We start from the raw sequence: 13,729 nt of genomic DNA, 5'->3' as shown, positions 1-13,729 counted from the left end.
GCCAAGCCCGTCGTTCCGCGAAGTTGCCGACGGCCAGCATGGAGCCCGGGGAGCGCACGGAGGCCGGGGCCTGTGCGGCGGCGGAGGCCGGGCCCATCTTCACGCTGGAGGAGGTGGGGAAGCGGAACTCCAGCCGGGAGGCCTGGCTGGTTATCCACGGGCGCGTCTACGATGTCACCCGCTTCCTGGAGGAGGTGAGGCCGGGCGGGGCGGGGTCCCGGCCCGTCCCCTCAGGGGCCGGCAGGGGAAGGACGGGGCCTGGGGGGGCTGAGGGGAGCGGGGCGGGCCTGGGGAGGGCGTGTGGGGCTGAGAGGGAAGGGAAGGGGAGGGGGTGGGGGGTGAGGGAGGGGAACGGGGGAGGGCGGAGGGGTGCCGTGGGGGGCAGAGACCCCGGGGGGGGGGTGGGGGGGCTGCAAGGGAAGGGGGGGCAGTAAGGCGAAGGGGGGGTTCCTGTGGCCCTGAGGCAGCGGGGCCTCAGCCAGCCGGCGCTGCCCGAAGGAGGGGTCCGCGAGGAGGGCCGCCCGCAGGGCTCCCGCTCAGGGCAGCTCCTGGCCCTGCCACAGGTCAGGCCGGCAAAGGCCAGCTGAGTGCAAGGTTGTGCTTCTGCTCCTTTGAGTCAGCTCCTGGTTTCGTAGGAAATCTGTTCAGGCACGCTTACGTGGGAGGTGCAGCTCACCCTAAGCCACGTTACTTTGCTTCTTGTCTTGTAGGGTAAACAGTATTGGGCTAGATCAGTGGTTTAAATTTGATGTCTCTAAGGACACCCCAGAACTTAAAGGAGAAAGTTGTGGTGATTCAGTAGGTGAGCATCACGCTACTGCCTTCCCAGTGGTGACCACATGCGAGTGATTTGTAAGCGGTGCAGTCTGCTGTGTGATCTCCAGTTCTCTTGGATATGGGGACAAAAATTGCTTCTAGACTCGATGCTTTTGAATTCTGTTTTTGAGAAGGTTGAGAGCAGTATCGTTAGTGTTTGGAGCTGAAAACAGAGCGGGAGGAAATGTTTAAAAAATTTTCAGAGGGCTTTAATCCCAGCTTGACAAGATACCAAACTCTCTAGCATCTACAGGGTAATGTACAAAAGTTGGTCTGAATCAGCTTTAAAAGAAGAACATTTCACTGAAAATGTACATGTTGCTGCTTGTTGGTTTTGCTTGTCTAAATTAAACTCTGATTTTCCTGCAGGCATTTGTGATTAAAGCATGTCTGCTATGTAGTCATAACATATAATGATAAAGTTACCTTAGTGAAATGTATAGGTTTATCAGATAGGAGGAGAGAATGATAACTTGGCAGCTTTTTTACAGTGACCTGACAGCTGGAGGTAGTGGCTTTCTATGTAGCTTTCAGCATTTATTTATAAAGTTGGATACAAGCTGTTTTGTTCACTGGATCCAGCATCATAATGGTTGGTTCAGAATCTGACTTGAGCTTTGAGTCTTCCCCTCAACGTTTGTTCTAAGAGAGTCTCTAAGGTATTTCAGTGAACGAATTAAGGAGTGTCTTCTACTACAGTGCCTTGAGCTGGCCTTTTCTGTAGTCAGTTCTGCACTGTTTATTGCTTTATAATGAAAAATTTTGCTTTCACAGGACCATAAATGGATCCTGTCTGCTTGCTCCTTTGCTCACCAGTGTCTGCTGTTGGTACTCCAGCCCTGTTTACAGGTGCATGTGTGTCAGGTCAGAATCTGAAAGGCTGAATCTGCTGAGCAGCTGCTCTTCTTGCATCTTTGATACTTGAGAGAGACTCTTGGCACCCAGTATGCTGGAAAGAAAAGTATGTGGGACAGTGGGATGGTGCCTGGTGGAAGCATGGGAGTTTGGTGCTACAGAGCAGCAGTCACATGAAGGCTGTCAGCTGATGCTCAGCTGTTTTACAGGACAGCCCGCAAGTCTGGCTGAGGTGAGGGACCGGTTGCTCATTTATGACATGCATCTACAAAAGATGCATACTGTACTGTAGAGAGCTTATGATTGGGGTGGGAAGGAGAAGGCAGTTGCATTGAGTGCAACTCTTTAACTCAGGTAGCTCTGAAACGGTGGAGCTACAAGTGGGTACTCAGATTCCTGTTCCAGGGTCAGCTCACAAGTTTTCCAGAGTTTTCCAGCTGGTACGTGAGGATTTTCTGAGCAGCTGACTGCCTCCTTCTACATGCACGCCCCCTCCAATGTTTGGGCTCCCTGGCACTAGGCCAAACCTGTCATCTGTCATCTTTCAAATTCCTGAGAGAGGGCAGCGGGGTACAGATCTGTGGGCCCAGCTACCTCTGCTGATTAAATGAAATGGGCAGGGCAGCAGACACATTTTGAAGAATGCTTGTTACTCCACTAGTTTCTGAAATCTTTCATGTTTGCCTGCATCTGAAAGTCTATACAAGATCCAGGGGACATCAAAGCATCTGGCTGGAGCCAGGTTTGAAACAAACAAACAGTGTTTCTTCATGCAACAGGGAGAAGACTGGTGGAACTCCTTGCCAAATGTTGTTGTAGTTGCAAGAAGGTGTAGATTCAGGGGAAGACCGGGAAAAGCCATTCACTGCTGGTTTCTCAATAACAAAGTGCTGTTTGTTTAGGAAGAGCCAAAACAAGCTGGAGGTTGGGACAGTACCTGCAGAAACTGTGTGCCTTGTCTTACACTTGCATCTGTGTTCCAAATACGGTCGCTACTTACTGCTTTTCAGACTTTTCAGAGTCAGACAAATGTTTTCAAGATACTTACCCCACTGTGAATGACACTGTTTCAGAGCATGGACACTGTGTAGTGGTCACAGTCTTCATCTCGGCGTTCTCTGTGTAAGACAGCATCTGGAACAGGACACCTTCAGTATTGTAAATGAGCACAGAAGAATGCTTCGCTTCCCCCTGCAGCAAGCCAGGTTTAGCAGTGCTCTGAATGTTACCTTGGGATGATATTTCACATTGCCCTTTCCAAGCCTTTTATCCTATTTGTGTTTCTCTGGCATGAAAAAGGTCTGCTTGGACTAGGGAAAAGAAGAAGAATAAGGCTACTGTTTTAACTGCCAGCATGGCTGACACCACGCTCTGCTATGTACACCACTCACTGACGTGGTGAAACTTGTAAACATAGATCAAGGCCTAATTTATTGGCAAAAATACACTTTATATCTGTTAGTCCGCTATAATCAGTCGAGTGACAGGGGAACAATGTGTAGCTGATTGGAACCAGGAGTTTGTGTCTTGTTTAGAAGTTACAGTTGTCTGAAACTGTTCTGCTTTAAAGCTCTGAGTTGCTGTGGCTGCAGCTATCAGGGTTTCAGTGGGTAGTATTTCCCCTTGATCCTGTGTAGTCAGTGAAGCAGTGTCTAATTGTTGCCTTTTCTGGCCTTTGGTCACAGATTATTTGAACAGGATTGCTGAACTGCACTGGAGCATTACCTTGGAGTGATTGTGTAACCTCAAAGAAGCCTCACTAAAAGATTGTCGAATTGTGCTTCATGATTCCTGCAAATGAGGTACAGCAGGTCATCCATTAGCTAGCCAACTCAAAATCTGTATGTTGTTTGAAGCGCAGATCAGTTTAAACTTCCAATTTAGTTATTTACTGTGTAATAGGAGTAACAAGACATTTATCACATAGCAAAATTCTACTGAATTATAAGAATGGAACAAAATGCAAGAGATCTGCAAAGATGGCAACTGAAATTTCATGTTTCTGAGAAACTGCAATCTCTTGTACTTCGGAAAGCCTGTAAGTGCCTGAAATGAAGTGTGATTGTTTGAAATCTGAGATAGCCTTATAGTGATAGTGTAATTTTCTCCCACGTCTAGGTAACTGGACCACCAGAATACATGTTATTACTCCTAATTGCAGTAGCCTAGAAAAGCAAGTGTAGGCTATTGCTAGAGCAAAAAGAGCTGGCTGCTCAGGTAGGTGTGAATTATGAGTGAGGAAGCGGCGGAAGGCAGGTGTACCTCCCCGACAGGCTCTCTGAGGTCTGGTACTCTGGTACTGCTCACACTTAGGCCCTCACTGCACTCTTATTAAAATCTGTTGCTTTTAACTTGTGCACTTGTCTGTAATACGCTTATTTTCACCAGCATTCTTCTGATAGAGGGATGTGGTTTATCTCCATTTTTACACATGACTAGAAGAGTTTGCAGGTAAGTGTTTCTTCAGCACACCCTTTTGTCTGTTTTCTGAGTCCATCAGACGCAGCAGCTAGCACAGCTTTGTCTTGGCATGTGCTGCTGCTTCTGACACCTGTGGCAAGCGTGACTAGAAATCTGTTTGAACCGGCTTCCAAGTGGAATAAGCCTGGGCTGTGACAGCTCTAACTCGAATCGGTCAGTTGGTTTCAAGTATAGTGTTCTTCATATTCTACTACTGGCACCTTTTCTTTAAAATTACATGGTTCTAACAGAATTTACGCTCTTTCCAGGCAAGTATATAGCTAAGGTAGGGACTGTGCTTGGAAGAGCTGGTAGTTTAAGAGCATTGTCACTGAGGTGAGAGTAAAGAGGAGGGAAGTATAAGATGGTTGCTCACACCAGAGGCAGCAATTTTTCAGATTCTTAACTCCTGCTGCACCAGCAGTGAGAAGCCAATGTTGGGTACTCTTCTTTGTCTTTTCGCATTTAATTCCTGTGGACTCTAGTGTATCTGAAACCAGAACTCTGTGAGGGAGTAGGAGGAATGTCAGAGATCTGGTTTTGCTCATGCTGACTTGCTCCAGCTTTGCAGAGATGTTTTTTAGGGAAACCTGTTCTGTGTCTTGAAACAAGCTTTGAAGGATGTGCGGTTGATGAACACCATTTGTCTAGGTGTCTGCTTGTCATTGTTTTCTGGCTGGTATGGTACTGGCACATTATTATTGCACAGTAATACTCTTCCCTTTCCTAGCTTATTTCTCTGATACTGGGGGCTAAAAATGAATGCTTTCGCATCCCTCCTCAACTTGATGATCTTGCATCTTACCTGACCCAGCAACCTAATTAGTTGTAGAGCTTAGTTGTTGCTTCTGAGCTCATTTGCAGTTTACAGTGGGTCTGTAACAGCAGTTGCCTGCCAGACGTATGCAAACGGGTATTTGGAGCTGCCTCCTGCAGTGAGTTTCAGCTTTGCGGTCTCGGAAGCCTCTGCTGTGTGCCTATAATTCTGATTTCCTGCTGCTTTTTGCTCACTCCTTATCCCTTCTAAAGGCTACACAGATAGAGCTTCTTCTGAGGTCTCTTGAATAATTACAGCCTTGCTGGCTGAATGCAGAAGATGGGCTATATGAGCTGCTAATTAGGGAGTGCGTCATGAAAGGCAAACTTTCTTTGCTCGCCATATTAGAGTGTCAGTGACACTTAAAGTGAGCTTGGAGTAACTATGGGGTTGTACAAGGCCCTGCGTCTGCTCTTCTTCTCTGGACCCGGTTTGGAATTTGGAGAACTTGATTGAAAGATCGCACTGAAATGATGCTTCGAGCACCTGCTGTCCTGTGAGTATTGCGAAGCATGAGGAAGTATTGGGTTTTCTCCCCCCTGGATCTCCTGACTGCAACAAGAGCAGGCTGGCCTCTCTTCTGCACCACCTGGGCCAGGGGCTCTTGAGGTGCCTTGTGGTGGTGATGGGCTGTTGCACTTTCCCCTCCAAATGACAGGGTTCTCCCTGTAAGATTGTTTTCTCTGCCCAGTGGCATTGGTTGTATTCTTCCAGAACTGGTGCTTCAAGACTATTAATGTTGCTGTCAATGTATACTTTATTTATTGTGTATGCCGAAGGCTCAAGTGACAAGCAGGTTCCAGTTCTATTACTGTTGCTGAGGAAGACTTATGAGTACTGGCACTTGGACCCACCTTTCTTGTTGTTTGCTTTTGTCTGTTTCTGAAAACATTTTCCAGCCATTGTTTCCTCTGGAATTACTTTTAATTTACTTTTTTTCCGCAGTTTTCAACACTCTGTTTTCATGTTTTCCTGCTGGAGCTGTAGCTTTGAGAAGTTTTGTGGCAGAGTAAATGACTTCCTGTATAAATAGTCTGGGTTTACTGTTTTCTTGGGTATGACAAGGTAAGAATTGTCTGGCTGCAGTTGTGGTTGTCTAGACTAGAGAATCCTTTCAGAAATACACTATGCCAGAATGTTTTGAAGTTTTTTCTTTTGGACTGGTGTTTACAATAAAGGACAGATGTGCATGAATAGATAATTCTTTTTATTACTTGTGGATTTAGCAAGTGCATAGAAAGGCTTCAGACCCAAAGAGGTAAAGAGGAGCAAACTGTACCGTTCTTGCTTCTTTTACTTTACCATTCTTCTTGTTTTGTCTCTTGTGTATGCAAAGGCTGGATGCCACTGAAAGCCAATATCTGCTGCATGTTCCCTGTTAGTGCAGTGTTTTGTCTGCTCTTTTAGGGTGGATGATTAGGAAAGCAAGGTTGTCATCTTAAAATTCAGTTCTGATATTTTTCTATCTGAAATAAGATTTCTGGAGAGACATCCCTATGGAGTTCTTCTAGAAGGCTTAAAGTAAAGGGCCAGCTTTTCATCCCCTGGTTTCTGTGGATCTTTTCAAACATGCATATAAAGGAAGTAAAAGTTGGACAGTTCTGAGTAATGTGCATAGACAATATACAGTGTCCTACTGTTGCAACCAAGTCTTGAGGGTGTGATCTAAGGGCGCAAAAATAATCTAAAGCATGGTCTTGCTGCAGCCTGTGTTCCTGCAGCTCCCACGTGTAAAGAGAGACGCATCCAGCTCTGTAGTGAGCTCAGTCACAGCTATCCCAGCAGATAATCGGTTCCTTTTCTTTTTTTTTTTTCTTTTTTTTTTTTTTTTTTTTTTTTTTTTTGTAGGGTGGGTTTCCTGCTAGGGTAGTCCCTGGTCAGACTCCCTCTGAGATCAAGTGAGCCTGAAGGTTGGTGTGGGAGAAATGGCAGCCAGACCTGTAGCCAGGCACAGGGGGAACGAGCAGAGTGGAGTCCCACTTGGTTTTACAGCTAAGGCAATCTAATAACTGACTGCTAACAAAACCGTGTCCTAGGACTGCGGACTTTGCCCTTCGTGGCTGCTGAGAAGGCTCCACGTTGATTTTGTCACATACCTGGACAATAAAGGGATTTATTCAGAATAAAGAGCTCTGGTACGAGGATTGCAGAATTGGCTGCAGTAACTCACAGGAGTAAACAACTGGACTGTGTTTGTGTCCATACTGAGGATGTTTGGTATGAGGTGTGAGCGCCAAGTGGGAGTATTTAGACTTTTGGCAGCAAAAACAGACAAGCTGAAGGAAGAGAGGCAAGGGCAACTGTTCTGTGTCTGTGGGAAGGAAAATGATATTACAGAGAAAAACAGGTGTGTTAGTCCTTTGATGTGAAACTTTGTCTAACATCTCTTCTCCAGTTCCAGGCTTGTAGCTGTTAGAGGCATTTCAGGCAGCAGTGAGCAACTCTTGTCTTCTCAACTAGCACATTTAGTGCTTGTTGCCTGATGCTCTAGAAAACTGGGTTAGTCCCTGTGTGCGCACTGAGAAGCCTGACCACTTTATTGGTTTAACTGGATTAGCTGATAGTTTAAACTGAACTATTTGTTCACACTCACACTGTGAAGAGATTGTACTTCGCTGGCTTTGTGGTTAATGCTTTTCATTGCTGGTCTGTTCCTGGAATTATGGTATTGACGGTGCTAGAGAAGAGCCAAGCCCATCAAGGAAAACAGAGTTGCACCAGGGTTTTTGTCGGTTCTTGCTGCTTGTCTGTGACTGCCACCAACAGAAATGCCAGTGGCGTTGTGGAGCGTCCTGTGGATTTGGTACTTGTGGTGTTGCAACTTCTGAAACTCTGAAATCAGTATATGATGTCAAACAGTATAATTTTTTGTGACACTTCCCCCCACCCCCCAGGTTTTTGAGTGGTTGTACGCTAGATTGGGTTCAGTATTGTTGGGACTATGCTAGTCATAGCTTCTTAAGCTACTAGAAAACATGATGCATTTCAGCTCAGTACTTCATTCCTCATTGCACAGCTGTGTGCAGAGAGAGGCCGTTAGCCAAATACTATTATTATTTTGTAGTATCTAAGAAGTAGGATACCCTTTCCTCTGCTGATGCCTGTAAAGGCAGTGTTGTCTTGTGCTTCACTAGCGGCGGAGGTGCCTCAGGAAAGCTCTTGAGAAAAATCATGAAGGAGAGGCTCCTCTGCAAGCAAGTCTGATTTGTGCAGTGAAGCCCTTGAAAAGTTGTGTGAGGATATCCTTTCTTTTGTGTATTTTCGTGCCCAACTCAGTTATGGAATCATGGGAGGGATAGTTTGGCTATGGGGGATAAAGCTGTGCTTCCCTGTGTATGTTGGGGATTTGCCTCTCCAGGAGGATTTTTATTATGTTTCCAGGCTGTGCAGCACACACTATTCTCCATGAATTCCTGAAGGAGAGAATGGACAATTGAAGAATTTATTGATGATGTTGGTTTGAGGCATCTGTGCTGAAGGGAATAGGTTGGAAGGAAGGCTGCTGACACTTCTGGTACCTTTTCTATATCTAGCCCTTTGCTCACCTGAAGTCTTCTCTTCCAGCATCCAGGTGGAGAAGAGGTTTTGCTCGAACAAGCTGGTAGAGATGCCACAGAGAGCTTTGAAGATGTTGGGCATTCCACAGATGCCAGGGAAATGCTCAAGCAGTACTACATAGGGGAGATCCATCCGGTAAGGACTGGCTGGCTGTGACAGCCTCTTTCAGAGCTGGAATGAGTCTGTGTAAAAGTGTGACTCTCCTTTGTGTAACCCACTACACACATACGCGAAGATGTGTCTTGTGAAATAAGTGAGTAGTTAAGGGTTTTAGGCAGTCTCTGTGTTGTCTGGGATTTCTGTTGAGGGAACAAAACCAAATTAGTTTTGTCTTTCCACCATTCAGAACAGATTTCTCACTACAATTAAATCCGGGGCACTTAAAGAAGCTAAGCTAATCGGCCCTCACCTTAGCTGGTGGTACTATAACTTCCCTTTGCCTTGTAATTTAGAGTTCAGGAGGGTGAGAGATCACAGGGGCACGGCACAAACACCAGCTTCCTGCCTGCTACAAAGGCTGTGTGCCTTTGGGTGCTGAAGGGTCGACTCCTTTGAAAACCAAGTCTAGGCAATTACCCCTATGATGAGGACTGTGCACACGTCCCTCACAAAGACTGCACATTTCTCTTGAAGTCAGTGCTTATCTTTTTTCTTCTTTTTTTTTCCGCCTTGACAGCACGATCGTAAAAAAGAAGGTTCTAAGGTAAGCTGTTGGTGTTTTACTTTTCTGTTTTAATTTAATGCTATGGAAACAATATTATGCTCACAAAATGAATAACGGAGTTGTCACATGCCTTTTTTTTTTTTTTTTTTTTTTTTTTTGGCACACAGACACCCCCCCCACCCCCTGTGGGGGTTGTGGCTTTATGTTTACACAAACTACAGTAATGAATGAATCTTCCAAGCAAATTATACCTCTTGTTTTTGTTCTGAACCTCAGCAGTCACCTTAGTGTGAAATTGGAAGTGTTTTTTTATGCCCTCTCTCCTCTGACATCAGCAATGTTATTTCCACACCTTGAGCCACAGACCATTTTTTTGCACTACTCACGATGTTCTGACCACTGAACTGTTAGTGTTGTTACATTCAAACCAGGAGACAGGCACAGCCACCATAGGGTTGGCTGTAAAACAAGAATTCTCTGTTAACTGCCCTGGTAATCATTGGTATTGCTTAAAACTCAGGTACTCCTGGGTTAGAACAGGGCATAGTGTTGCAAAAATGCTTTTGAAATGGATGGGGAGAGGGAAATGGTAATAAATAGAATCCCATCTGAGAGGTAAACATGTGCCTTGCAGCTGGCTTCTCTTCTGACTTGGCTTGAAGGCTCGGACCAGGCACAGCTCTGCCTTCAACAACACTTTCATTAGATGTTGTTCAAAGCAGGGCCACTTGCAGAGCAGCAGGAATCAAGAAGGAAGCTGTCAACAGAGAGAGCAGCAGCTGAAGCCCTTGGGAGCGTTTGCTTGCTGTAGGCATCCATAGAAAGAATAACTCAGGCTGGGTAAAGCCTATGCTTAGTTATAACACGGGGCCGCATGATTATGCATATATTCACCTTAAAATGTGTTTAGTTCAGCTCCGTTGCATAATCACATACCTAAAATGTGCATAAAATGAGCAGTAATCAAAATAACTCCCTTGGATATGAGTTAAATATTTTTTTGAAATATCTTTCTCTTCTGAGGAGGAATTCCAGAGTTGTGTACAGCTAAGGTCTTTCTCCAGTGTACAACAGCAGTTTTAAAATTATACTTTGGCCTGCTTTTAAAATAGCAGGAAGAGATAGAAGTCAGTAATGTAACAATAAATAGGAGGGACCCACAAAATAAAAAGTCATACATGTATACTCTTGTGATGCAGCTCAGAGGTAGCCCCCCATGGATAAGTGTTGGTGTTTAGCATCCACTGGATGTATTACGACAGAAAAGCAAGCACTAAGACTCTCAAGAAATGGAGATAATTCTCTTTTGGATGGGCAGGAAAGGTGATTTTGGGTTGGTAGGCGTTGATTAAACTGGAGAGCTGCAGCAGCCACCAAGGAAGAGGCTGTAGAGCTGGTGAAAGGCGAAAGGGGAATTTCAACTGACTGGAAAAAGTATTTAAATGTGCAGCTTTATGAAAGGAGAACTATAAAGTTTGGAAACGGGTTGCATGCAAGGGAAGAGTTGAAGAGCGTGCTGTGGCTGTATGTTTCAGTGGTCAGGCAGCAGGATGGCAAATGGGGACGTGGGCAGGGGTTTAGGGAGGGGGCGACAGTGCAAGGATAATCTGTATTGGAGCGCAGGTTATCATCCATTGCGTAAAAAGGAACAGACTGCTTTCCGAGGTAATGAGCAAGATGATTTTTTTTTTTTGAGAGGGGTGCAAGTTCTAGTGTGAAGTTGATGACTGGGTGGGAGGGATTGGGTTAATGGAAAGAATGTGGAGGTGAGGACAATGGCAAACATCCCCAGAAGCACCTGCACCTGTGACAGAGGGTGTTGGGGAGAGGAGGGATGGTTTATTTTTTCTCCATGTTCGTAATCACGTGTTCAGTCTTGTAGTCTTATTAGCATGTGTTTAATGTTTCTTTTTTCCCCCTGCTAACTCCCTCTTTCCTCCTTCAGAATCCAAGTATGACATCCTCAGGCCAAGCAAGGTATAGTATCTTCTTATAGTAAGAGTAAGAAATGGAGGGGTTAGGACTCCCTGTTTGTAGAACCGCGTGTTAACTCCAATAGGCAGGAAAAAAAGCCCAGGGATATCACTGCACGCTCCTTCCAGCAACAGTCCAGATGTAACTTGCCGAACTGCAGCTCACAGAGTTAGCTGCCAGGGCACGCACCTCCCTTGTTGGATGTGGAGACACAGCCGGTGGCACCAAGTCCCCTGCTCACTGGGCAGCACAGGCATCCTGGTACTGTGCAGCTCAGATTCTTGTGCGTTCGTGTTGCGTGGCTGTGGCTGCAGTCCCTTTGCACTGCAGTGTTTGTTTGCGTGGTAGCTGCAGGTCTTGGGCTGACACAACACAGTCGTGTGGGGTTTTTTTGGAAGATCTTTACCATGAGCAGCCCCATTTAGTTGAAAATCCTTACAACCAGAACAGGGCCCTAGTCTTTTGTAGCTGATGCAGAACTTTTTTTGCTAAGGAGGCTGCGGAAGGTGAGCCTGTGGCCTCTGGTTTATGAGTGAGGAAGATTTATTGTGGGATAGCTGTAGTAATTTCCATCCTTGAGTCAACTCAGCTGTTTGTATAGCACAAATTACAGTCTGACTTTTTTAAGGAAAAAAAAAAACCAACCCGCAACCCAACAACCAACAAAATAAACCCCAAATTGGGTTCTATATGTGCCAGGCTGGAAAATTCAGCAATCCAGCAGCTGTTTTTTAAGCCACCAAGTGGCTCTTGCAGCGCAGGGGCCTCCGAGGGGCCGGGCAGAGTGCTGGGTGCAGGGACTGTGGGTGCTGCCCAGCCCGGCGAGCCGAGACCCCTGCAGCTGGTCTGCTAGCAGCTGGAGACAGGCCCCAAGAGCTGCCTGGATGAAAACAGACGTGTAATAAGTGATGAACATCTTGAATGAATTATTAACTTGATACTTTCTTCTGGTTTATGTTGTGTTGTATCGTTTGTGTTGTGTTTTTGTTTTCTCTCTATAGTTTCTGGTCAACGTGGCTAATTCCCATCTTTGGAGCACTGGTCATAGGTTTAATGTATCGCTATTACATGTTGGATGGGAGAACCTCTTGAACTGACCTTGCTGGGACCTCAGAAAGCCTGAAAGAGAGGGTGTGAGAGAGAGCGCATGCATGCAACACATGGAGTTCTGCTTCCCTTAACCTTTTCTGCCTTGCTTTTAGCTTTGAGCCTGTCAAGTGATGTTGATATCCATGGGACCAAGCTAATACCAAACGCTCTCTATCCTAACTCTGGGACCCACAGACCTGTCATGCTTTCCTCTTGCGGTCGTGGGGCGAGTGCAACTTCCCAGCATTCTCTTATGTGTGTGTGTGGTCCCCTTCGTGTGTGCGTGTTCGTGCGCGCGCTCTCTCTCGCTCTCTCTCTTGCTCTCTCTCTCACTCGCTCTCTGAAGTAAATCACAGACAACCTTTTTTCTTTCAATGCCTTTTCGTCAAGCCAGACAACGTGAAACAGCTGCTAGTGAGCCTGTGGATTTGACTCAGTCCTTCACGTAGCATTGTCAGAAATAAACTGCAAATTGTCTACAGTCCTTTCCAGAAAAGATATCGGGAGATTTGGTTCCACAGTAACTTTCCCAGTGCATGCAGGCAACACTAATTGGAGCAGCCAGAAATTGTTAGCTTTGCTACCTCTTTCTGTACATGTCTGTTTTTAACGGTTAAACAAATATAAGTATTTTAAAAGCGATTCTGTTCATTTTGTAATATTTGTACTTGTCCCTTTAAAAATGTATATTCTGTGAAACAATTTATACCTTGGATTCTGGTTTGTTTTGGGTGCTTTTGTGCTGCGTGCGGCAATGCCAGAAATGGGAACTGACATGCGGCTTCTCAAAATGCAGTTTTTTCTTTCTGCCTGAGGTCTTGATCCAACACATATATTGGAAACAACTCATTCTTACTGTGAATGTGCACCAGATGGGGATGGACACACACACAAATAAATCCAGTTTCTTCTCTCTAAGTGAAAAGGGAAAAGAAATCCATTTGGGATTTGTGCATAATGCTGGTTTTGTCTTGGAAATAGAGGAGAGTATTCCTCTCTTCTGTTTTTGTGTATTGTGTGGTTGGTCTCCAACAGAGCGGAGACAATGTAAGGTATGCTTCGAGCACCGAGGCATGAATCTTTCCAGCACATTGGTCTCTGGCTTCGGGATCTGCTAAATAGAGGGGACTCGTGTTCTGGTGTCCGATGCCCTTCAGCAGTTCTTGAATGGCAACAAAAAGGGAAGCGATACGCTGTAGGTTGTTGGTTTTCTTCTCTTTTTCATGAAACTACTCTGTTCCCTGGAGGGTCACGTAGAAGAATGTCTTAGATGTGAAATTACAGTCTGCCTTTTTAAAGACGAAGGCCAAGGAACTGCGTAGTCACTGGGAAGGGAGAGCACTGCTGGCGCTGCGTTACTCCCTCTACTCCTCCAGTGGGCCCAGGCCCCTCGCCGCTGGCAGCGGCATCTCCTATTTCAGCCCGTGGTGTTTTAGCAGAGGTGCAGCAGAAGTCCCTGTAGAGGTCTGTCTTCCCGCAGGACTTTTTTTCACTGC

General features: G+C 45.7%; 1 protein-coding gene and 1 long non-coding RNA gene across 2 annotated transcripts; both read left to right on the top strand.

The window, feature by feature from the left end:
• The first annotated feature begins 38 nt into the window (after nucleotides 1-38).
• LOC121098035 (cytochrome b5) lies at nucleotides 39-12,875 on the top strand. The gene is made up of 5 exons (XM_040615570.1): nucleotides 39-194; nucleotides 8,513-8,641; nucleotides 9,183-9,209; nucleotides 11,116-11,147; nucleotides 12,146-12,875. The coding sequence occupies exons 1-5, from the start codon at nucleotides 39-41 to the stop codon at nucleotides 12,234-12,236; spliced, it is 435 nt and encodes a 144-aa protein (XP_040471504.1). The 3' UTR covers nucleotides 12,237-12,875.
• Nucleotides 443-8,506, top strand: LOC121098036. The gene is made up of 3 exons (XR_005831147.1): nucleotides 443-3,473; nucleotides 3,790-5,444; nucleotides 5,894-8,506. It is a non-coding gene; the product is annotated as an uncharacterized LOC121098036 (long non-coding RNA).
• Nucleotides 12,876-13,729: the final 854 nt, after the last annotated feature.

This window comes from Falco naumanni, chromosome 15 (assembly GCF_017639655.2).
Source record: "Falco naumanni isolate bFalNau1 chromosome 15, bFalNau1.pat, whole genome shotgun sequence".
NCBI lineage: Eukaryota > Metazoa > Chordata > Aves > Falconiformes > Falconidae > Falco > Falco naumanni.
The sequence above is the reverse complement of the archived record's forward strand: the minus strand, read 5'-3'. Positions and strand labels throughout refer to the sequence as shown.

What these genes read in the sequence shown, in the direction of transcription:
- LOC121098035 (XM_040615570.1), top strand. Translation starts at nt 39, where the DNA reads ATGGAGCCCGGGGAGCGCACGGAGGCCGGGGCCTGTGCGGCGGCGGAG. An exon ending in TCACCCGCTTCCTGGAGGAG is followed by an intron (nt 195 to 8,512) that starts GTGAGGCCGGGC and finishes CTTCTCTTCCAG; the next exon opens with CATCCAGGTGGAGAAGAGGT. An exon ending in GTAAAAAAGAAGGTTCTAAG is followed by an intron (nt 9,210 to 11,115) that starts GTAAGCTGTTGG and finishes TTCCTCCTTCAG; the next exon opens with AATCCAAGTATGACATCCTC.